General features: G+C 41.9%; 1 protein-coding gene across 8 annotated transcripts in view; it reads left to right on the top strand.

Moving 5' to 3' along the window:
• Nucleotides 1-24,510, top strand: part of PCDH9 (protocadherin 9) — a 761,173-nt gene that overhangs the window by 334,865 nt on the left and 401,798 nt on the right. For 4 of the 8 annotated variants that reach the window (XM_083501078.1, XM_083501076.1, XM_083501082.1 and 1 more), the window contains one exon: nucleotides 16,722-16,787. The exons of the other annotated variants lie outside the window; for them this stretch is intronic. In XM_083501078.1, the coding sequence (XP_083357204.1) occupies nucleotides 16,722-16,787 (66 nt within the window). The remainder of the gene's footprint in view (nucleotides 1-16,721; nucleotides 16,788-24,510) is intronic. 8 annotated transcript variants of the gene reach the window in all.

Here is a 24,510-nt window from a genome sequence, read left to right as displayed (position 1 = left end):
CAGTAATTCCAGAAAAAATACTATCTTTGCACCATAACGTCTGCTATAAGGAGGGGTTCCTTCAGCAATTCCTAGGCTGCTTAAGTAAGTGCTATAGAAATTATAAAGAGGTTTCCCTCTTGGTAACAGCAAACCAAATCTTACTGGCTACACTGTAAAGTAACCTGAATTGCTTGAACATGTAAAAAAGATTGTACTGGGGCTAGTATCGGCACTAAGCGTGGAAGGGGAATAATAATTGAAATTATCCCTGATTACTCTGCTGGTTATTTTCTTTGAAGATTGAGCTAGGGCTGCAGTAGATTGTTCATCATGTATTAGAACTGAGGTGGCCAAAAGGCATATTGGGCTCTACTTGTAGATATCTGGGTGTTAAAGATTTAGCAAGGATTTCTTATTTCCATTTGTTTAACAATTGCATCAACAAAAAGGGTGCTGCCTCTAACTAAGCTACTGAAATGAAGACATTTGGGGCGAGGGTAACCAGGAGAGCATTTTTCTGTGGAAGGAATGTGAGCTCCATCCAGTTCTGATGCGCAAAGCAAACAGAATGCAGGTGGGGGAACCTGCGGCCCTGTTGTTGGACTCCAGTTCCCATCATCACTGACCATCAATCATGCTGGCTGGGGCTGATGGGACTTGGAGTCCAACAGCATGAGAAGGGCTACCAGTTGCCTATCCTTGGTATAGAACAAGACTGGTAACCTCATGTAGACTACAAAGATTAAAAAAACTACCAAACATATGTTCAACTGGCCCACAATCATGATTTGACGCTCCAAATTTTGGGCTTATCCCAGGGGCCAAACGTGTCTGGCTCTCAAAACTTTCCTGAGAACGATGCCACTTACTGGCCCCTCCTTCACATCTCAAGTGCTTTTGTCTGGCTGGACTATATCCCTGAATTCTGACCATACTTCTTGTCTGCATGGAGGATAGAAAGGAGTGGGGGAGTGTTTGTGGAAAGTAACTTACTACAGGACAAATGCAACATTTTCATTTTGCTCTGTTCCCTTTTGCCTCTGGACCCACCCACTCCTGGCATGTGGCCCTTGTAAGGTAATGCCCAGAAGGTAATGTGGCCCTTGGGCAGGAAAAGGTTCTCCATCCATGCCCTAAACTATTGGAATGTTGAAAATATGTCTTTTAAAGGATAACCGTATGTGAGGAAAATTGCACCTTCTTTTGCTGAGGCTGTCAAGAGTCTGCATTGATCTGTGATGGCATATCAACAGCATACCTATTAGCCTAATTTAAAGGCATCAGAGCAGGGCTGTTCCTACCACTTGCAGGAATGTTGCCATTATTAATTGCATTAGATTCTTTATACTCACTGATAGGACTCAAAAGCCAGAAAACATCAACATTAGTTTGTGACAGCAAAGGTATCTTGATTATATGCTTCATATAGTGTTCAACTCTTTTGTGCCTAATTGTAAACTGGAAAAAATGGCTTAGATATCTAAAATGGTAAAAAAATGGGTTTATTCTTGCTTCATGTATTCCTCTTTTTCATTACAACGAAGGGCAGAATTTTCAAGACATTACACATATTATGAAAACAACAAAAGGCCTCTTCAGGGATTCAGGAAATTAATTTACTCTTTCTCTCTCTCTTTCTTTCTTTCTTTCTTTCTTTCTTTCTTTCTTTCTTTCTTTCTTTCTTCCACCTTTCCTCCATGGAGTTCAAGGTGACATACAACCTCACACACACACCCTCCATTTTATCCACGGAATAACCTTGTGAAATGAGTTAGGCTGAGATATAGTGACAAGCTATAGCTTAGGGCCCACTCTCTTGGGGCCCCCCCAAAAAATTAGAGGGGGAAAAAACCACTGGATGTACATTTCCAAAATATAAGATAAAAAACAAATAAAATAAAACCTACGTACAGCAACAGTGTGTTGTGTTGTGTAGGGTCCTATGATGTAAGTCATGGGCCCCGCCTGCTATATAAAGGGCCCCATTACCTTCAGTAGCTTAGGGCCTCATCAAACCTAAATCTGGCCCTGTCTCCCAGGTGTCATTCTGATACTCTAACCACCACACCACAGGTGTGGGGATGGAGCAGAGGAACAAGTGTGCTGGCTCCACCTCCCAACCCTGTCCCAGTTGCCTTCTCTAAGTTGCAGGATGATTGTCTGAAACTAGGGGCCCCCTAGAAGAGCCTTTTTTCCTACTCTCACACACAGGAGAGAAAGGTTTCTTCTGAAATAGTGTTTGTTTTCTGCAGTTTTTGTAAGTATATACTTATGAAAGATGATCTTAACCCCCCCCCAAAAAAAAATAATCTGCTGACTGATTAATCAGAGGCATGTTTTTAGTCAATTAAAGTGTTGTTTTTAAAAAATAAATTGATATTACCAATTAATTAACAAAATGTTGCAACCCAATTTATGCCACAGTTAAGGTGGAATTCAACAGAGCATTGAGATTTTTCCATCAGGATAAACATTTCAGTTTGTCAGGCAGAACAATCTCCTTTTTTGTTCCCCAGTGCGCTGTTCTCAGGGTTCTCCTAGCCTGCCCTGAGCCAATATGGGGGCATGTGGCGGGGGGTGGGGAGGGAGGGAGGGAGGGAAGGAGAAAAAAGGCCCATGGTGCTAGCAAGCCACTTGCTGGCTTCCAATAGAGGAAATCATTAGGTAAATTAAGTCCTACTGGAAGTCTTTTAATATTTCAAAAGACTATGTGTGTGTGCAGCTAGAACAGATCAACATGGCTACTAACTGGAACTGGAATTGGTTTCCTGGACATTGTCTCTGTACCCCCTGTTCCTTCACGCCATTTCTTCCTCCTCCATCCCTCTCTTTGTGTTTCCTAGATGTCTCTGGTCCTTCATAGGTCTTCACCTTCTTCTCCCTAGCTCTCCTTTCTGTTTCCTTTTCCCCTCTCACTGTTGCCACTCCCCATAGCTTATTCTAAAGCAGCCTCTTCTGATGGGTCCAGTTCTGCCACATTCTCCAGTTTTTGGAGAGCTGTGATTCCCTTTTCACTGGATGCAAACATGTGACCACATCATGACCTGTGCACTGCATCTGACACGGTTAATTATAGGTCATTTGGCAGGGGCATCATTCAAGCTCAAGAATCCTATTAAAACAGACTATTGCACCCTTAGTCTGATCTGAGTTCCTTTTGAATTCCAAGCAAAACTGAACACTTTCTTCCGCAACTGCCAGGGAAGCAGTCACAATCTCCTTAAACAGGTGTAGATATAAAACTTTAATAGCTTGACATATATGAGAGAGGATGATTATGCAGTGGTGTTTACATGAAGTGTGGAGAGCTTTTTCTCTATGTATAATAGTAGAAGAAAGAGGGAAGTATAGTATTCAGAAAATAGCATAGGGCTTATCTATATTATAGGCCTGCAGATAACGCTTCTTTGCCAATGGACAATTATGAAAAAGGTCCAGTTTGGAAGGTGTTAACTGTCCCTTCCATCTACTTTACGGGGTCAGAAATAATGGCTAAATCACGTTTAATGGTGTCTTCATAGCTGACCTACGGCACTTTAACATCCACTATGGAAAGCATTTGACTGATTAAGTGGGTCAGCTTTATTGACTGTATTATTAAATGTAGAGCCTATAAAACTTATGCACAACCCTTCCCCAACTCCTATTCAAACAGTACCATCATTACAAGTACCAGGGCAGAATGTGAGGCATTTAGAAAGAACAAAGAAGAAGATATACCAGAGAGCAAATACAGAAGAATTTTTGACTAGGATAGTTTCTAGCAATTGCAACTTCCTTAAATAAAACTTGATTGGGGGAAATCCCTATTTCATATTAAGAAAGTACAATATACAGAGTGAAGCTCCAAAGTTCTTTAGAACTGAAGGGTAGTTGAAACCCACCTAAGACAATTTGCTCATCTTTAGTGAGTCTGCCTTAGCTTCCCTCAAAATTCTCAAATGGTTTGTTGAAAGTCTCTTTACAGTTGATATACATGTTGTATATTTCACTGCAGACAAAATCTAGTAATAACATATGTATGAGAAGAATGCACTGGGCAAATTGTAAAAAAACCCAACACTTTTGGATTCCTTTTAAATCCAAGGTGTTTCACCTGTGTTAGATTTGCTTTAAATTAAATTTCAAGGGCAACTCTGCTTGGCACCCAAAGATTCTTTGTATGCTTGCTTTGATACTAAACTGTGTTTTCCAACTACATGTTTTGGACACATACAACTGGGTCAGAAGTTTAGTTGAGTAGAGTTGAAGACAGCGGAAGCTGAGCTACTCGTACTAAGCACTCATGCTTTCCTGTGACTCAGAATATGGCATAAAGACATCCATATGCAATAATCACCTGGAAGTCATATTGCCCTGATAAAGCAGTTTAAATATCTTTCTGGCTCAACATTCTGACCACAACAGATGCCTCTAGGAAGTTCACAAATAGGAACTGAAGGCAACAGCCTTTTCTTCCTGTTCTGTCTCTCAGTACAGGATCAAGTACTCAGAACTATTCTGCCTGTAAGCATGGAAAGTCCATTGAGTTCTGGCTATTATCTAACAGCAGAATAATGATAACGATAGTGATAATTTTATTACTTATATGCCACCTGTCTGGCTGTGTTGCCCCAGACACTGTGGCTGGTTCCCAACAAAATATAAAAAACCACAATAAAACATCAACAATTGAAAACTTCCCTGTAACAGGGCTGCCTTCAGATGTCTTCTAAAAGTCTTATGGTTATTGATCTGTTTCATAATACTACAATTACATTTTGTATGAACTATTTAGGCCAATCTCCTAGCATTTAAATCTAATATATTATCATTTATTTACCCTCTGTCTCTTTCACTATCTCTTGCCTGTCCTTCAGGTGGTCTGACAGGGTCACCCCGTTTTGTCCTCATGGTTACCCTGCGAGCTTGACTAGGCTGAGGGAGTGCTTGGGCCAAGGTCTCCAGTGAGCTTCATGGCTGAGTAGGGAGTTCAGCCCAGGCTTTCCCAGGTCCAACACTTTGTCTACTGCACCATTATGGCTTTGTGTTTTTTACATGGCAGGTGATCATTTCATCCTAGCAATCCCATGTTGTTTTCATCAGGGGAAGATTGCTCTCTCGTGGCTGTGGAGTCCCATTTGCCATAGATATATTTGAATGCTCCTAGGAAGTTCCCCCTCTTGCTCTTTCCTCTGTTGGGATTTGCTATCACATTGGTAGACAGAGGCCATGTGTTAAAGTGGTTCAAATGAACTGTTGAATCATACAACCAGCAAAACTATTGAATCATAAGCTTCCTTAGAGACATGGAGAAACCTACTTTTTATGTCTGACAGACTTCCTTAACACTTCAGGCCTGTTCGGCTTGACCTTTTCTCTCCATTGTGGCAAACTTTCTGTTCATTTTGAAGAGGAAGAGTTTCCTGCTTCTTTGAAAGGGGAGCCTTTTCTCTGTTGCATGAGCAAAACACTTCTGGGGGTGAGAAGGATTGCATGGTCTCCCTTTCATTTGAAGGCATTAGGATTTGGTTGAAAGTGAACCTGCCCGAATACCTATATTTCTAGACTTTCAAACCTTCAGTGGCTTCTGTTACTTCTATTTTAAAAGCAATGTTATGCTAGTGAAAGGTGACAGATGGACAAGCCTTGTGGCTGAGCTTCTCTGATTATGGATGTAATATAACAGGAAGCAAGACAGGCTTCTTATCTTAAGACCTAGCTAGGAGCTAATCACTGGGGATTGAAAGAAGCACAGATTTTGGCTGCGTGCACTGGCAAGTACAGTACATCATTTTGCGAATTCTAGCTACTGGTATGTGAGGTACATTGCCTTGGATTTTGATTGAGCTGCCAGTTTGTTCTGTCTGGAAGGTATAGTGGCTTGTGCAAAACCACACTTTGTCTCTATTTGTCAGGAAACGTAACACCTTCTTTAATTAGGTACACAGCTTGGGGGTGCTCCTGGATCTATTACTACACTCCCTGTCCAGACAGGGCAAACTAACTTCTGTCATCTGTGCTCTGGTAACCTCCAGGTTAGACTACTGTGATGCATTATTCAGTGGGCTACCTTTGAAGATAGTTCAGAAACTGCAAGTGGCACAGAATTTGGCAGCCAGATTGTTGACTGGTCTGAATGTATAAAACTAATTCTGGCTACCAATTATTTTGCAGGCTCAGTTAAAAACAATGATTTTGGCCTATAAGTACCTCAAGGACCGCCACTCCCAACATGAAATGACCCAGACCCTGTGGTCATCATCTGAGGCCCTTCCCTCAAGTGCCCATGAGAGGTTTGGAAGGGTGGCAAGATGAGAACAGACCTCTTCAGTGCTGGTTTTCCTGCTTGTGAAATGCCCTCCCCAGGGAGGCTTGCCTGGCACCATCTTTATCTATTTTTAGGCAAATACTTTTCTCTTTATTCAGACTTTTGACTCTTGATTTGAAAGTTGGAATTCAGCTGGGCAGGATTTATAAGTGCTGCCTTTTATCAGTATAGCTGTGTTTTGGGGTTTTTACTTAATTGCTTCTAATGTAAGTTGCTTTGGATCACTGTGAGAAAAAGTGACTAGCAAATAATAATGAAATAATAAATAGTAATTAAGGAGTTATGGGAGCTGGCAGATAAAATTATATATATGTGGTCATTTGGCTGTTGTGCTGCATTTTGTCAGTGGTCTTTTACAAGGTGTGCAGTCCACACTATTAGGTGGTGCGTGTGTGTGTGTGTGTGTAATCAGGCATATATTTCTAATTTCAAGCTTGTAATGCTTTTAATTACTTTTGAAACAACTGGTTTCCAGTTCAGTCTCTGGCTCTTAACTCTTCCAGAAATAAGGGCAAACTGGAGGCAAGAGCACCATGAAGCCAAACAGGCTGTGCCAAGTGGCAAAAGTCTTATCTAGGGCTCTTTTCTAAGTTGAGATCTAATTGTGTGGGGGGGGGGTCTTTCCCCCATGCATGTGTAATTTAAACTGCCATTGTGAAACTAAAACAGGTTTCTTGGTTTACTACAGTGTCTATTGGGAGTGGCAGGGAAAAGAAAGGGAGACCCACTGTGCAGGGAGCCAGGAGCCATAAAATGCCTTTAGCTCATTCAAGCTCCTCCTTCTGCCAGCTGAGATTTGCAAGGGCATCACTGAGGCCAAGGAGGAGGAAGCGAAGGAGCAATGCTGCCCTCTGGACGGGCTGCCAGTATGAAGGCAGGATGTTGGGTGTTGCCTTGGAGCAGACTGAGGCTGGTGGAGCATTGTCCCATTTGCCCAAATGAACCACGACAGGAATCAGCCAGGACGGCAGGTAGTTGGCCTCCTTTCTTTAAGGAGCTTGTCCACATCTTCAGGAGGCATCCGTCAGTAACTCTGGGTGAGTGTTATAGTAATGACTTCTAAATTTGCATCCACACTCCCCCCCTTTTTGTTTTTTTGGTAATCTGTGTCCCTTGACCTCTTATTTGGCAAGGCATTTCCATGTCATTTAAGGGGCCACCTGAGGCCAGCCCCCAGGAGCTGTGTGGCTTTCGTCTCAAGTGAGGAGAAGAGGGCTGTGCAGTGTTGGCCTCTGTACAAAGCTTAGGTCTAAATAAATATTGCCTCAAGTAAGTAGTTTGGCCCCTGCTCGTTCACTAGAGCCATACACTTTATTTGCCAGACATTAAGCCTCCAGGTTTCAGGTGAAGCTACTGACCTCTGGGGTGCTACAGTGGGGCGGCCCTGACAGAGCCGTGGGAAGCAGACTCCGTTCTTTCTAAAGGAAGCAGCTCTACACAGGCCTGGGGGAAAGCCTGCCAAAGCATCTTCATGAAATGTTTTCACAGACATGGTTTCAAGAGGCAAATGCTTCAACATTGCTCCTTGCTGCCAACAACAAAGGGCCCTTCCAGTGTTCCCATCGGCAGCCAGGAAGCCTTTCTCAGCCACTCTGGGAATGTCAGAATATTTAGGCCCTCAGCAGGCAATGCTACTATGCTGGTTTTCTCGGAAGAGGCAAAATGCTTGTGGAGTAGCATAGGGTATGTCATTTTAGGGGCTGAAACATAATTCTTGTATTTTTTTCCTGTGGGTTGGGGTCTTGACAATATATTTTTGGGTGTGAGGAATTCAAACCTGCTATTTTTTTACGACTGGGTAACATTGAGCTTGGGACGTCTACGTTTGATGAAGCAGCACAAACTTTTTAAATTTTACCCTCTGAAAATGTCAGGTAATGCTAAATAAATAATAACATATAACATAATTGCAAGTACTTGACAGTCATTTTTAAATATTTCTGTGTAATTTAACACACATCTTATTTAACAAGTAAGACTAAATTATATTAATTTAACCAAAATATATTTTGAATTCCCAAAGTTGTTACAACTTTTTAGTACCCCTCATTTTTCAACACATCTTAATGGTAGAGATCCACATTGTAGGCTTCTCCCTCTTGACCTAGATCTTCCATTGTTACCATAGTGATACAGGAAGTTAACTGGGATCAGGTAAGATTAGTTTTCGAATGCAGCTATACCTGATGTTACTTCATACTGTCACTGTGGTGCTCTTCCAAGTCTCATCATGATATCTATGCCCTGATCCAGCAAAAGAGCTTTCATGCAGTTTTCTTGGTTCCATTATGTGAAAGGCTATTCGTATCCTTCCTTCCTTCCACATAGCTTATGCATGAAATGGGGAGCAGGACCGGACTTGTGCTTTGTACCCAATCCTTGATGTCTTTGGGTTCTCTGCAGTATGTGAAAAGGGGAGTGTACGTGCCTATGACTGTTGCACATGCAGACTCTCCACACAGTTGGGAATCTTGTGTGACCTATTGCATAGAGACCCTGCACATGCACAGCTGTATGTGTAGAGACATCCTTTTCCTGCAACCTACCAAATGCACAGATGTTGGGAAGGAGGTTGGCAGACACGATCCATTTCTACTTTCACACTATACTGTACTAAAAGGGGATGGGGATGTAATAACAGCTGCTGAAGGTGGATGCAAACAATGACAGCCCAAGACATGGTCAGAATGAGGGTGTGCATTTTCATCAGTATTGCAACCACTGCATTGGGAAACGTGCCAGAAGATTATGTCTCTATCAGCGCACTGGTCTTTGTGAGCGTAGACTGGAGTACTATTAAGGGTCACTGCTGCTGTTCTTGGGAATAAGACCACCGCAGGGTGGCTGCATCTTACCATGTGTGTCTAGGACAGTGTTTTTCAACCTTTTTTGGGCAAAGGCACACTTGTTTCATGGAAAAAAATCACGAGGCACACCACCATTAGAAAATGTTAAAAAATTTAACTCTGTGCCTATATTGACTATATATAAAGTAATTCTCTTGAATAGGAATCAAATAAACACAAAGAAAGTATTTTATAATTACTTTATTATGAAATAGTAAGTAAACAGAAATGTGAAAAATTATAAAATACTTTATTTTTAAATCTTTCGAATTTTTCAATTTTTCCCACGGCACACCAGGCAACATCTCGCGGCACACTAGTGTGCCGCGGAACAGTGGTTGAAAAACACTGGTCTAGGATATAAATGGGGAGTCTTTTTCTTTAGCCTTAACCAGCACTTTTATTTTTGGTCTCTTCGGTAAAACTCATGTGTGTGCCAGCACAAAATGTCTGCCATGGGCAGCAAATAAAGAGGTGGCAGTACTCTGTATCAGTGAGTACTGTAAGTTAAACAACTCTGTCCTTAACTGAGCCCCATCTGAAGGATGGCTGTTTTCTCACTTGGAATCCTATGCTTGGGCATTACTTCTATAGAGAACCTCTTGCCAAGGTTACTTGTTTTCAGTATGAATATATTCAGGTGAAACAATACATTTAAATCAGTGGTTTAATTTTGTACTTATTTCAATTGACTGCAAGATTATCTTTCCGTGACACGATTGGCAGAGGCTGCTGGCAGCCCCAATAGCAGACCAATGCCTGCGATGCACTGGGTCTCTGCACTGAAAAGCACGTGCAAACTTCGGCTGCTTTGGCAAATAAGGATAACAGATAGGAATGCTTGAGAAATTCGATCTTTGTGCACCCCTGGAAGTCTTTCAGACTGTGGCACTGTAAATGTGGATCGAGTTGTGAATTAAGCATGTAGTAAAGCAATTCCCTGACGACTTCATCTTCTGTGGAGCGCCTTAATGAATTCTATCACCAGCATGCCAGTTGGATTGTGTTAATTGGCTCTCACTAGCTTCCTGCCACATTTGAGACAATGGTAGAGTTGAGTCTCTCACAGTGCAATCCTATACACATCAGCTTAGAAGTAAGGTCCATTGCACTCAATGGGACTTACATTTGCTTTGGTTTCTTGGTGGTCCAGTATGATGGTGGTGGGGTTTGGCGGGAGCAGGGAGGGACTATCGTTCTCCTGGTTATGTGAAATATGGCATAGCCAGATCTGGTATTGCAGCTTGCAGCAAAGCAAGAGGAACAGTTGGCAAATGAAATATTAATTTAAAAGGTTTATTTTTGTTCCTGTCATAAACGTAGGTTGGCATTGGTGTACCTACCAGATGCTTCCTTTAACAAATAATCAGCATATTATTTGCCATGTTGGACCTTACTAACATATAATCCAAAAGAATAGAGCTGTGATACAATAAAACAAAGATTAAATTGGCAAAAATGTAAACAGTCCCTAGCAAAATATATGTGTAAACAATGTGTTATTTTTGAATTCTTAGAAACACCCAGGAATAAAACATTGCAGCAAAACAAACCGAAAACCAAGCAGATGAACACAGCAAGGTGCCAAATCTCCATTTTCCACTTTAATGTGCAGTACCTGTGACTAGCAGGCCAGGCTACCAAGCACTTTAAGTAGGGGTTTGAAGATACGGAAGAGCAGTGCAAGAGGAAAAGGAAAGCACAGAGAGAGGGAGAGAGAGAAGAAAGAAATGTGGATTTCGTATAAACAGCTAGGACCCTAGGGTGAAGGGCAGGTAATACAGATCATGATCATAATCATAATCCCGTTATATATTTTCATTTTTCAACTGAGGGTGCCCAAAGCGATGGCTAAGGCTAGGTGCTCTGTGCAGAAGACTCCATCAAGATTTGGAGACAGGGAGCAGGGCCAGTGCGTACAATTCCGCTCTGCCCTTGATGTGCTGTAAGTTATTTAGTTTTGTGTGCAACATTCATGTCAGGCAGAACACCAGCACAGATCTAGAAAGCACACTTGGCAGCACACTTTCTGATACCTGCCTGCAGGAGATGTGTTATCTCTATCTCCACACCTTATATTTTAAGGTGTCCACTTTGCCCCCTTAATGCAATGTGTGAATCCGCTCAGTGGCTACCACATCCATACATGGTAAATGAATATTTAAAATGCTTCAGAGTGTGTGTTTGTGTGGAATCATTATGGTTCTCATTATTTTGCTAGTTTCTGAGCTGCAGGAACAAGGTATTGCATGTTTGTTAAAGAATACATATTAATTAAATGCACAGAAAATCTTTTCAATATATTGCACTAGTCAGCTGAAAAAGGAATAAAAGAAAACTCTCAAATAGTATGGGGGCTGCAAGTTGACCTTCCTTTTGCTTTTCTCCAGGAACCAGCAACACGGTAGACCATTTCCATTACTGTGTGTAGGTCGGTAGTTCAATCTGCTTTTATTTTATTGGGGAAGAGAGCAATCGTCTACATTCCCAGTTGTTATCTCTCTTGCTGCTGGATTGCAATATATCACCAAACCTGCTGATTTTATGTTGCTCTCCCTCCCTCCTTCCCTCTGCTTCCCTAGTGTATCTCTGTTGAGGAATTTCCACCTGGCCCCCTCTGTTTCTTGATGGAGAGCACTAGATGAAATGAATTGCCCAGCTCTGTTTCTGCAGGACCGTTTTGGTGGTGTCAGTGCATGAGACAGAAACACAAGCAGAGGTGGAGAGAAAGATTAGCAAACTGAACTCTAGTTTACAGGGAACCAACTTTACAGTATCTTAAATTATGTTGACTTTTAGACCCCTGCTGGGAAAGGAACTGCAGATATTTGTCTCTTTCTTCAGTGACTAGTTTTGAGGCAGGTATGTGTCGGCTGGCTACCATATCCCTTTCAGGATTTTACATTTATTTTAACCCAAGTGTCAACAGCAGCAATTCTTTTCTCTCGGAATTGCCACCAGATTTTGCTTAAAGGAAAACAATGAGGTGAATTTGGAGTTTCTTGCTTTGGAAAAGCATTTGAAGAATTTTAAGTGGGTCTAAAAGAGTTGCAGTAGGACCAGCAACTTGTCTCACAAAGGGTATTTTCCCTAGCTTGCAACACTTACAATAATCACTTCAGCCGTTCAAGGATTTGGTTTTTTTTGTCTGTTTCATTTCTCATCTGTCACAGAGGGATGAAGGAGAATAAAAGTGAAAACATGCAAGCCCCATGTGGCGTTGATGGTTGGATAAAGAAACAGGGCAGTGAATGAATTTTCCCTATACAATTCAGACTGTTAGGAAGAATGCTAGTCTTTTCCATAACATGCTAATTTTGTATGAGTAAGGAGTATTTTGTGCAAGAGATGTTCAATCACCCACTAGGTACAGCCTAGCCGTAGGTTTTTCTGCTCTTTGTTTTAAGTCTCAAGTATAATTAGTAGGGTTGTGCTGTGGGTTAAAGCACAGAGCCTAGGACTTGCCGATCAGAAGGTCGGCGGTTCGAATCCCCGCGACGGGGTGAGCTCCCGTTGCTTGGTCCCTGCTCCTGCCCACCTAGCAGTTCGAAAGCAAGTGCAAGTAGATAAAGAGTTACCACTCCGGCGGGAAGGTAAACGGCGTTTCCGTGCGCTGCTTTGGTTCGTCAGAAGCGGCTTAGTCATGCTGGTCACATGACCTGGGAGCTGTCTGCGGACAAACGCCGGCTCCCTCTGCCAATAAAGCAAGATGAGCGGCGCAACCCCAGAGTCGGTCACGACTGGACCTAATGGTCAGGGGTCCCTTTACCTTTATAATTAGTAGAGCAGAGCCTTTAGAAATACCACCAAGCAATCAGGTCCTAAAGTATGGATAGCAAGTACACAGGGAAGACCTATATTTGTCTATCTTCCTAAATAATAGTGGATTCAACATGTATACTTGCCTTATGAAGAACCTTTTTGGAATGCATGGTGCTCCTGGAGATGCATATAGATTCACCTGTGAAGCTTTTGATTCCACTAAAGTGGTAATTCGTCAAGTAGCCGCTGTCATCAAGAGTGTTACCAGAAGTAAAAGCTTCATGCTTGAGGTAGATATAGAACACTACATGTGCCAAAACACACTGCATTTGATGCATCTGCTCTCTGAAGGGTGAGAAGGGGAACCCTGACACAAATTGTGGTGTCACAAGTCTTCTGTGACTCAAAATATGTAGGATTCCATCCATGTAAGTATGGTGATGAATTTCAGGGCCAATTTGTCCCATCTGTGGGATAGCACCTGAAAGTGCAGCACTTGGTTGCATGCACAATAACTCAACCTAACCTGCCCATGGGCAATTCCATGCCAAATTATTATTAAGAAAAAATAAATCCTGATTTGACTTGCAAGTTGCAGAGATGACGGTTTGGGGTAATCATTTTCATGTATATGTATTTCACAGACCATCAGCGGTGTGAAACCTGATTAAATCTCAATAGTCTTAGCTTTTGTAAAAGAAGTCCAGAGTGATGTTGGCCCTGCAGACTGAGAACAAGGGCTGCTTCACACAAAGCCCAGGCATGTAGATGAAGGGCATTCAGGGGCCAAGCCTAAAGCCAGTATCTCCTCTCTGCATCATGCGTAGAGCTTTCAACAAAACTGGGTGATTAGAGCACAGAAATGGGACTTACACTGTCTCCTCCAATTGTTACTAGTTAATATTTACATTTCTGTTCCATCCTTTATCAATCCCAATGGGGAGTTACAGAAAGCAAAAAAACCCCAAAAAACTACATAAAAGTGGTAAAACCATGCAGCAATTTAAAGTACAATACTACAGTAAGCACAGCAGATTTACACTAACCGTTTTGCAATTCAACTCAAGAGAAAGCCTGGCTGGATAGATATGTTTGTAATTGGCACTGTAAGATGTGCAATGATGATGCCAATCATACCCCAGGAAGGTGGAATTCTGCAACTTGAATGCTCTATCCTCATTCATAGTATAATGAACACCAGTTGGAGGGACGGTGAGAAGGGCCTCTCTTGCAGATTTTAATGCACACCAAGCAATCTACACTGAATAATCAATTATGGTGACAAAGCCACCTCCAGGGTGAGTGGAAGTGGGTATGGGCCAAACCCAGAGCCCACCCCATGTCTAGCAGTACTGCTATGCTTCCTTTTCACAGAGCACCCAACTAGGTCAGCAGCAGCCCAAGAGAACTCTTAATATGCAGGCCCTACTGCTTTTTCAACTAATGGGGTTTGTTTGTAGGCCACCAATGTCTAGGAGCTGGCACTGCACAGTGGGGAGGGCACACAAGTTCAAGGATCACTCCTGCATGCCAGTGTAAAATTTCTGTACTTGGGCTGTAAGCTAAGCCAAGCAAGTATTTCTTATTGGGTTAACTTTCTGCTGAGAAAAATGGCAAAGCAAAGAACAAACAAAAACCAGGTACCTGTGTTTTAGCGAGTAAGATTCAACCACAGAGGAATTATCTGAATCTTCAGTTGTGCATCTTCTTCATTATATATGGGTAACAGTAACTGTGATGGGGGGGTGTCCTCTCTTCCTTAGCTTCAACATCAATGCTGCAAGATGTGTTGGGTGCATATAAAAATATCCTTAAGATACAGGTAGGGTGGTCTTAATACGTCTGTGAATCAGCTTACTGTATTCTTTCTTTTTGTGTGGCGTTGCATTTGCTAATACCCTTGGAGGTTTGATTCAAAAGTAAGGAAGAATCGAAAACCAGGTTTCTGTTGTTTTGAGGTGTGCTTCTCTTTGAAATAAGGTATCGGCTGGCAAACAAAGGAATTCTTCCAAGTCAATTGGAAGCTTCTGACTTGATATCAGAGGAGAATGTTTGCAGTGAATATAAATAGTAAGAAGCTCCTTTCAAGACCAATCCTTAGGTAAAAAGAACTGTGATGTAACTCTGTAAGCATACAGGATGTGTATAAGATATCAGAAGCGTCTGATGGGAGAACTGTGGAACAGACATGTGTTTTTCCATAGGGGTTGACATCATAGTTTGATGTAAACATTTTTGATGTTTCCACCTTTGCTCACCAAATCATGATAAAAGAGGGGGCAAATAATTCTGAGCAGAATGCTAATTTCGTCTCACTAGGCAAAAGTATCCCACACAGATTTTGCTTCTTTATTAGTATTGCCAACTTTTGTGTTGGGGGGGGGGCGTTCCTGACCCTTTAAAACCTGTCATAATTGGGAACAGGATGCAATCTGGCAAGAAAGTGGAGTAGCTGAGTGGGATGGGGTTAAATATTCTGACAGAGCTTGGCAGATCATGAATGGAACCTGGGGAAATCTGGCGTTTACTGGCATTTCAGACCTCCGGGTTTGTTTCTTCAAACAATATACTTGTGCTGATCAAACCATTTAAATACAGAGTGACTGGGAGCTCAGTTACTTGATATCAACCAATGAAAGTCACTTGAAATGTGCTATACAAAATTTAGCAGGCCTGGCTAGAAGCCTTTCTTCCTCATGTGCTTTTTGCAGGATGTTTTTATATTCATTAAAAAAAGGTATCCATACAAATATTGTGCTTTATTGCTTGCACAGATCCAGTTTGTATGTTAGGTTTCATTCCATGTGGCTGTTGCCAATATAAGAATGCATGAATGAGAAAGTCACTTGGAAGAGGCCAACCATATGTTATGACCCCATGCCGGTACTGCTGATGAGGATCTTGACTGATGGACAGGAGATGCTAGGCTGTGAGTTTAGCATGTGATTCAGCCCTGTCCTATGACCTCTTCACTACATTACTAGAGCAACAAGGGACACAACCACAGGGAAGCAGCATCTGCTATGGCAACCTTTTGGTTCCCTTGTTTTTTAATGCAACTCCCATCATCCCTGGCTGAGTTGGTTGAGGAGTTGTGGTCCAGCAACATACGGGGACCCAAGGCTGAAGAACTCTGTGCTATGGTCAGCTAATGTCTGATATGGGTTTTATCTCATGTGCTACAAAAAAAAGTATTCAAAGAAATCCATACTTTGATTTGTTCCTCATTAGATTGTCCCCTCAAACATGAATGAAATTAGGACTAAAGCAAGTGAAGCACTTCAGGTGGTTTATGTAGAGTCTTCATTGACCTGATTCATGTATTGCTTATGTCTCTTCTGTCTACCGCATATTCCCACAGCACATTGCACGAGGGATTTGAGTGTACAACAGTAGCTTAGTTTGTGTGATTCTTCTTCAAGGCGAAAAAGGGGCAAGAAAAGATAATGTAAAACAGGCCATCATGTATAGACAGTGACTGTTTTTTGGTGCAACTGTGTGCGTCACAATAATGGGTGGGGCTGGAATGTTTTCAGGCTTTTTCAATGGTGTTTCAAATATATGTGATTCCACTTAAATACGCAGTGCCTTGGAACGTAACCACCATGTAAATTGGGAGTTCTCTGTATTGCAAAAGAGGTCTTGTGGAGGGGGAGGGACACACAGCCTCTTATAGATCACATGAAGGGACTCAGAAGCCCAGTAACAGCATGTGAGTTGATCTTTAATTTGGGCTGTGCCAGAGACTGTGAGGGCGGGGGTTATCTTAAGGTGCAGTAAAAGTGACAAATCTTTTTATTCAACTATTACTTGCTTTTTAGGCACTGAATTTTGGAGATATGCCGAAGTACTTGTGGGAGATTTGGGTACCTGACAAACCATGGGTGGTAAGATATCAGAACTGTTCAACAGCAAAAGAACCAGTTTGTTTGTTTTCTTCAAAATCAAGTATTGTGGGTCCAGCTTCCCATTGAAACCAGTGCTCAGGCTCCCTTAGGGAGCTCCATTCACCAACATGTTTCACCAACATAGTATATTGGGAGGGGGCTTAAAGAGATCATTATAGGGCTTAGTATAAGAGGAACTGTATATACTATATGATGCCACTGTTCAGTAGGACCCCAGGGGTAGGGCCAGGTCATGGTCACTGAGGTCAGTAGTTTTAACTGGAAACTAGAGAGGAGTAAAGCAACAAACAGAACGTGGTACTTCTTGGGTGTCTAGATTTACATGGAAGACCAGGCCTAACCAATCTATAGGCTTCATAGTGTCCAATCCTGGGCACAGTCCTTGGTAACTCACTAGGCTGGGCCACAGTCTCAGAACCTGAACTTTCTGGTTCAATCTGAGGAATTCCTACCACTCTCATGGAGTGAAATGTTTTGAAATTTGTAAACAATAATTTGTTTCAATGGAATGAGGGTGCTCTATAATTCCAAGAGATTTGGAGAGAAAATAAAAGTTTTCTTATAACTGTCTTGGAGTTGACCATATGCATTGCCAAAAATACGAAAAATAAATAAATGAGATGTATCACAAAAAAGGGCATAAGAAGACACAAGTTTGCAGAGAAATAGCATTTTCTAATTTCTATGTATGGATGCAATTTTAGAAATAATTACAAAAAATTAAGTAGAAGCACAGTTCACCTTACCGTAGTATGGGAAAACGCTCTACTACATGCATGCAAGCAGACACACACACACACACACACACACACACACACTCCTCTCTTGTTTTAAGGTTCTCTATCTTTAGAGAACCTTGGACCAGGTAGCATTTCAAAAAAGGACTCCCTCAAATAGAGTCTTCTGTGAAGTAGGAAACACAGACCCTGTAACCGACATGGCAAATGTATTTTTTTCCACTGTAAAATATTTGCATTAAAGGCAAATTCACACAAAATACTCATTTGACATTTGTTGCTTAACAAAAAATAAATTTGAAAAATGACTTGTAGGTGCAGGCAAGGGAAGCATTTTTAAGTCCCAGTGATTTTGATGGGAGAGATTTAAGCAGATGCTTCAGTCTTCCATTGAAACCAATGGGACTTAAACTACTCAGCTTTGGTTGAATAGTGTCATATTTTTTTCCCATATTATCACTCAATAGGAAAAGAAATTGCTCTGATTTTGTTACTAGGAAATTGAGCATGCAAAAGCAGCTTCCAATTATATCTCATTGGAAGCTTGTATTTCATGCAAGTCTTTTACAATTCTGTCATTATACTTTATTGCTTACGTTTGAAATCATAATGTTTTATTGCAGAGCTTTGTAGATTACACTTTTCAATTCAGACTATTTCTTTCGGGAGTTTTGTTGGCTACTAATAAATATATTAAGCTTTTGATAATTTGCTTATCAATGTTTATGCAACGCACTTTAATGGGGCACTTAAGCACATTGAAGTACTAGTGAAATGTGTGTTGTCCACTTGACTGTGTTTGGGATCATGGTCTTCGTGTGTATTCTTGTTATTTATCATGTATGGGACACTAAGGGCTTGATCCAGAACAGGACATCTCTACATGCAAAAGTGCCTCCACAGCTAATGTGGATGCCAATGACATTATGATGAGCATGTTCAACTCTATCACAGTATCACTGGTTTTCATTGTGCAGGGCCTATTGAACTGTGTGTGTTTTGGGGGTTGGTTTTTAGCCACAATAATGTGTGAGAATGTAAAGCTGGATATGTATGTAGACCTTGGTATTTTTTAACTGTGGCTTTTGCTTATAAATGTCACTAAAAAGTAGTAACTCTTTCAAACAACTCAACAGAACTAGTCTGGAAGTTTCTCCCATTTAGCCAAGCTACATCATTAGCTATAAAGTATTTTCCCCCAGCTTCTGTTTCGTTTTGACTCATGCTTGCCCTCAAAGCAGCTGTTTAATTTGAATGTAATTTAGGCAACTAGAAAGGCACTAATTTCCTTTTTTGTTACTTTTTAAAAGTTAGGCCAGTTGTTAAAGCTACAAATGAGGTAGCAATTATAGGGAGATTCAAATAGATTCAGTCCAACTAGGTGCTATTCTGTTTCGTCCTGACACCGTCTCAGTAAAGGAAAGCAGAGCAACAAGATGTGTTTTATATCTTGAGTTCATCTCTCCCTAATTAGTACTGTTTAATGAACCGTTCACCCCCTTGGTTCTCGTGCCTCCCCTTGGGGATTTCCCAGCTGTTTTGCTCTCCTGTTGTAATTGAAATCCAACTTGTTCCAACCTGTAATTGATAGTGAATTCAACCATTTTATGTTTGCCATGAGACAGACGTATGGCGTATGCATGCAAAGCAGCATATGGACAAAAGAATGGCCTACCACCATGAAAGGAAATTTGATTTTGCATCACCATTGTTTATACAAGGAGGTGATATTACACAGATAAGATGAGAGTATATGCAGCTGTGCATATCTACACAGTCATCCTGCAGGCTTCATCACCTGTAAGTAGGCTTCAGCCTCAAAGGAAGGAAGGAGCTAGGGAGGAAAGTACAGGACTGGGCCAGCAAGCCTCCTTGTATTGCTTGCCTACTTCAGTAGCTGAAGCCCCCAGATACCTGCCTCCTACAGCAAGTCTGGGGCTCCCAGTATCCACCATGTCAGGACCGCGCACATCCCAGTGGGAGCCTGTTCTGAATGCCAGAATGTCTGCATTCAGGGGTTGCCTTACCTCCAGGTCTACAGCTGTTAATTTTTATTATTTGCTAATTCCTCTATTCATTAATTGCATACCCTGCCTGTCTTTCCCAGTGGATACTCAAAGTCACCCTAAAGTTCCCATTAGCCACCCTGGTTCAGCCTGCGCAGCAGCGCTGCGTCACTTCCTCTTCATGACAGACTGATGCAGCCTCCATTGTCCTTGAAATATTCAGAAGGTATATACAGAATGAGGAAATGTGCATGTGTGACAGAGCGGTGGGAAGTTGGATTGTGGCAGCAGGCCCCACCCCCAATCTACATGCAAAGGCTGCATGTGTATTTTCAGCTGCATGTGTGAAGTAGCCCTTGCCCTAAGTGCATTCAGTTACCCTGGACACGTTGGCTGAATAACACTTCTATATATGTTTTATCCATGGCCCCTGTTTTCCTTAGCCTCCACTTCCCTCAAGTCCTTGTAATCTCTCTCCTGTTTATCCTCCGGGCTCTGTCTCCTCTTACCTGCCTTTTCCCCAGGTTCTTTCATCCCTTACCCTGCCCTCTGCCTGTAGCCATAAAGCCTTTCAGAAGCTTTAATCCCAGCTGAATTGAAAGTTTTCACTTCTATCACAAGACAGGCTATGAATATTGTGTTGGGCCACTTGCTTCACGAGCAGCTGGAATACTTATAGATGTCCCCTTCCCTTTCAGCAGTGCAACCAATCACTGCCAGAAGTCTCAGAGAAAGCGGTTTAGGAGAGAAAGCATAGCTCAGTGGAAGAGGATGTGCTTTGCATGCAGAAAGTCCCAGGTTCCATTCCTGACAGCTCCAGTTAAACAGATCAGGTAGTGGGTGATGTGAAAGATCTGTGCCTGAGCCCCACAAGAAGTCCTACCAGTTAGGGCAGGCAGTACTAGACTAGATGGGGGAGATGATTTGATGTGGTATGAGGCACTTTCCTACGCAGTGCACATCACATAACAGCACAGACTAGCTGAGCACCATGCGAAAGTGCTGCAAGATCTGTCTGTTGTTTCAGTTGGCCACCGGGGTCAAACTAGCAAAGGGTGAGAGCCCTTCAGTGACGACTACAACAAAACAAAACTTTTAAGATGCTTTACTGTGGTGGAGGATTGTTGGTTTTTACTGCCTACTTAAAGTGTTCAGGATGGGGCAGGATATAACTCTAAATTATGCCTGCTGCAGAATTTGTGAGTCACAAAGCCATAACATAGCCTTCTGGGCTCAAGAGGCCCTCTTGTTTTGCTTCCTGCCTGGACAGCAGAAACGGGCTGGGAGGTTTGATCTTGAAATAAACTAAACATAACAAAAAATATAAGGTAGCAGTATATTTTATGCATGCAGAAATCATGTATTAATTGACCACAAAAATGACCAAGCTTATACTTAGTAATGTTGTGGGTGTATTCTGCTTCCGCCCTCCTTTCCTTCAGGAAAATATTCATTCTTAACAAAATATGCTGCCTTAGAGACTATTATTTTGTTTTGGGTCATATTTCCTATGTCATTCAAGCCAACATATAAATCAATGGATTGATGGGCTTGCGGGGGGGACGGGGACATTTAGGTAATTGAAGCAGTTCCCCACCCCTTTCATAATGCTTGGACATTCCATGCGTTAGTCCACATTACTAGATTAATTTGGGATTTTGCCATTCACTGAATACATTCATAGTTTTATCTCAGTCAGTGAAGCTTCACAGACCTTTCTTGTATGCAGACAAGACAGATGCAAAACAATGTTATCTGTTTAAAAGGAAGAATCTGTTTAATTCTTATGAGTGGGTAAAATCCCCCCCCCCATTTAAAAATCATTTCTATTACTTGGTATTTTGATTGGGATCAGTTTGACACCTGTCATCTCTAAAATAAGCCTCCACTGGCAAGGGAAAGAGTCAGTGTTCACATAGAACTTTTTCTATCTTTGACTTCTGTGATCGGCAATAATATATGTACATTTTTAATGCTATCTCATGTTATATGTTTAAAGGCCCAGATTATTTGTAGTCTTGATCCTTTTTTAAAAAAGAGCACATAAGACATAAATCAGAGATGTCAAAGAGAAGCTGTCAGCAGAGTATCACAGCAAAGGCTCTTGTGCACTCTTAAATTTCTGCTTGAAAGGAGCTCTGCACACTGTTCCCTTATGAGTCAGCTTCGTCAGATACTGGCAACAACTCAGGGTGGTAAAATCAAGCTATTTGCCCCTTGGGCCCTGAGGTGTAATTCAGGACATTAACTATCATTCAAAGATATACGTGTTTTCCCTTTTCTTGTCTCCAGAGACAAGGGGACTGGGAGGCCACTTGAAAAACGTGTACAGGCAGAGCAACCCCAGCATCCAAATCTATCTATCTATCTATTTATTTTTACAAATACTATTAAATATATTGCATGCGCAAGGAAAATGTACGTAGCGATTTCTATTATGATTCATCTTCTTGTGCTCCTGAAAATACAGAAAGAAACTAGCATAGATCAGGACTGACCTACCAAAAGTGTAAGAACAGGGACAGCCCAAGATAAGATTTAAAGGTTACCAGATCTACATGGATTCACTAAAAATTCTGTCCCAGTTTTGCTTATTTGTAAAATGGGCAAATGGTCCCCCCCCCTTCTAATGCCATCTCAGGCTGTACATCCTTAACAATATGTGTATGTGTTTTTTTTGGGGGGGGGGTTATTGGATTGTTCTTGTTTTTATTTTGATTATGTATTTTGTGTTTTTATATTGTGATTTTATCCTGTGAACCTCCCTGAGACCTGAGGGTATAGGGTGGCAAACAATCATTAATCATTAATCATTTAATTAATTTAATGATGATGATGATGATGCATTTGTGTGTTGCACACATGACTTGACCTTTAGTCTGTTCATGGGGTCACTCGCTTTGAGTTATTTGCTCTGCGTTCATGTTTTGTGTTTGCGTGTTGAGTCTCACAATGCCACCCCCCAAAAAAATTCACACTTCACACATCAATTATTGTTTAAGGTTTTTGGCATAATTTTGGCCACAACTTTATTCAAAATACAAAAAATGTGAGTGGTTGCTTAGGCATTGGTTATGACTATCTGTCCTTGCCCTCAGGGACAGAGCTGGCCTTCCGGACACCAACGGAAGCCAGCGTGGGAAACAAGTATTGGGTGAGAAAATTAAGCTGGGTATCAGTCCCTCACTTCTCACCCTCATGTTCCTGTGGGGCTTGCACGGCCCAAGTCCGATGCCAGGGACAAGGACGAAAAGAATGGCAAGCCCCTGGATTCCTTTAACGGAATTCCCTTTCCGCATCATTTGGAGGGGTAGGCACTTACCCCTCCAAGCACCAATTTAACCAATGCTTAACCGCCAACCTTACAAGTTGTGAAGATTTGCTACGCAGTAGGCAAAAACCAAATGGCACCAGCCAATCAGTCAAATGGCAAAATTCCTACCAGGCCCCCGCTCCAAGGCGGACGACCCCATGACAGGCATAGCAAGGTATAGCGATCAAGAAAAAACCACCCTATTAAAGGGAGGGAGGGTGGGTGATCCGGTGCAAAACGGCCAAGATGACGTCCAACGTCTTTAAACGTCTTTAAACATCTTATGTATTTAAAGACTCTGACCCCTCCTCCAAATTGGCAACAATCAAAACTCCCCAGCAACCCAATTTTAACCACTTAAAGGCTTGGGTTCCTCACCAAATCTGCCCAGTAACGGCAGGGTGGCTTGTTCTCCCAACCGCAACACGTGCTCTCTGTTAGGGAGAACACGCTTTGCCCAGTTGCAGTCTGGATCTGTGTTGGCAAAGGACTCGTAAGCATAAGCGATAGATTTACACCTTTTGGAGGCAGTTGTAGCAGCCGCCTCCCCAGCAGGCAACCAGCAGGTGCAGCAGCAGCCGGTTCTGCTTCTGCCACTCCTGCAGCCTGAGGCAATGGCCTGAGGGCGTGTTGTCATAACTCCAGCCCTGGTTGCAAAGAAGTGGCTTTCCTACGCAGGAACAAAATCTGTGTTTCCAGTGCAGGGATTCATTGTACGTGAAGCAGTCCCCAGTGGCGTACAATTAATCCAATCTTGTAATTTCCCCCCATTAGTCATAAAATCAAAGGTATTTATTTTTTTGGCCTGGTATAAACATTAGGCTTGAGATGTAACCTCATATATTAAAATTAATGGTATTTTAATAATTCAAAGTAAATGAAATGCCATGAAGGAACCCTGATGCTGATGTATTGTAGGAACCGGGCTAGGCTCAGAAAATTGCAGTATTAGCCACTCAGTTTTAATGAAGTAGAACAAAAAAAAGCAGTAAAATGTATTGAGTATATTAAAGCTAAGTAGCTCTAATAATTGCAAGGCGTGTTCCTTACAACCTATGAGCAGCAATGATGAACTGTGTCTTTGCATGTATGTAATTATGAATGATTCATATACATTGAATATTTGAGTATATATAATAAATTATCAGAGTGGGGGTATATGCATAGCCCCATGGCTGTGTATACATAATATATTTTTCATATTTCTAATTTACATGTTTGTTTTTAATTCAAACAGCAAGTAAATGAATAAAAATGAACTGGCTCCCATTGGTTCCCAGTCCCAGTTCACAATGTTAGGCATGAACTTGCCTGGGAGTTACATTAATCTAAAATGTCCTTGTACTGCCTCCCACCTCCAGGGGAAGCATGTTTAGCAAGGAAGTGGAATAGGACCTTTTAAGTTGTGGCACCCCAACTGTGGAACTCTCTCAAGAGAGAGATTAGAGCTGAAAAACCTTCCTTAATGGGTCAAGGTGCACTCATTCTGCCAGGCCTCTGTTGTGTATCGGAGGGAACAAACCAACTTAGACCATGAACTGCTTTGGTTCAGGGGTCAGCAAACATTTTCAGCAGGGGGCCGGTCCACTGTCCCCCAGACCTTGTCAGGGGCCGGACTATATTTTGGTGAAAAAAATGAACGAATT

Source organism: Podarcis liolepis (genome assembly GCF_965112155.1).
Source record: "Podarcis liolepis genome assembly, chromosome: 4".
NCBI classification, from domain to species: Eukaryota; Metazoa; Chordata; class Lepidosauria; order Squamata; family Lacertidae; genus Podarcis; species Podarcis liolepis.
Note: the sequence above shows the minus strand (reverse complement) of the source record. Positions and strands in the feature narration are given on the sequence as shown.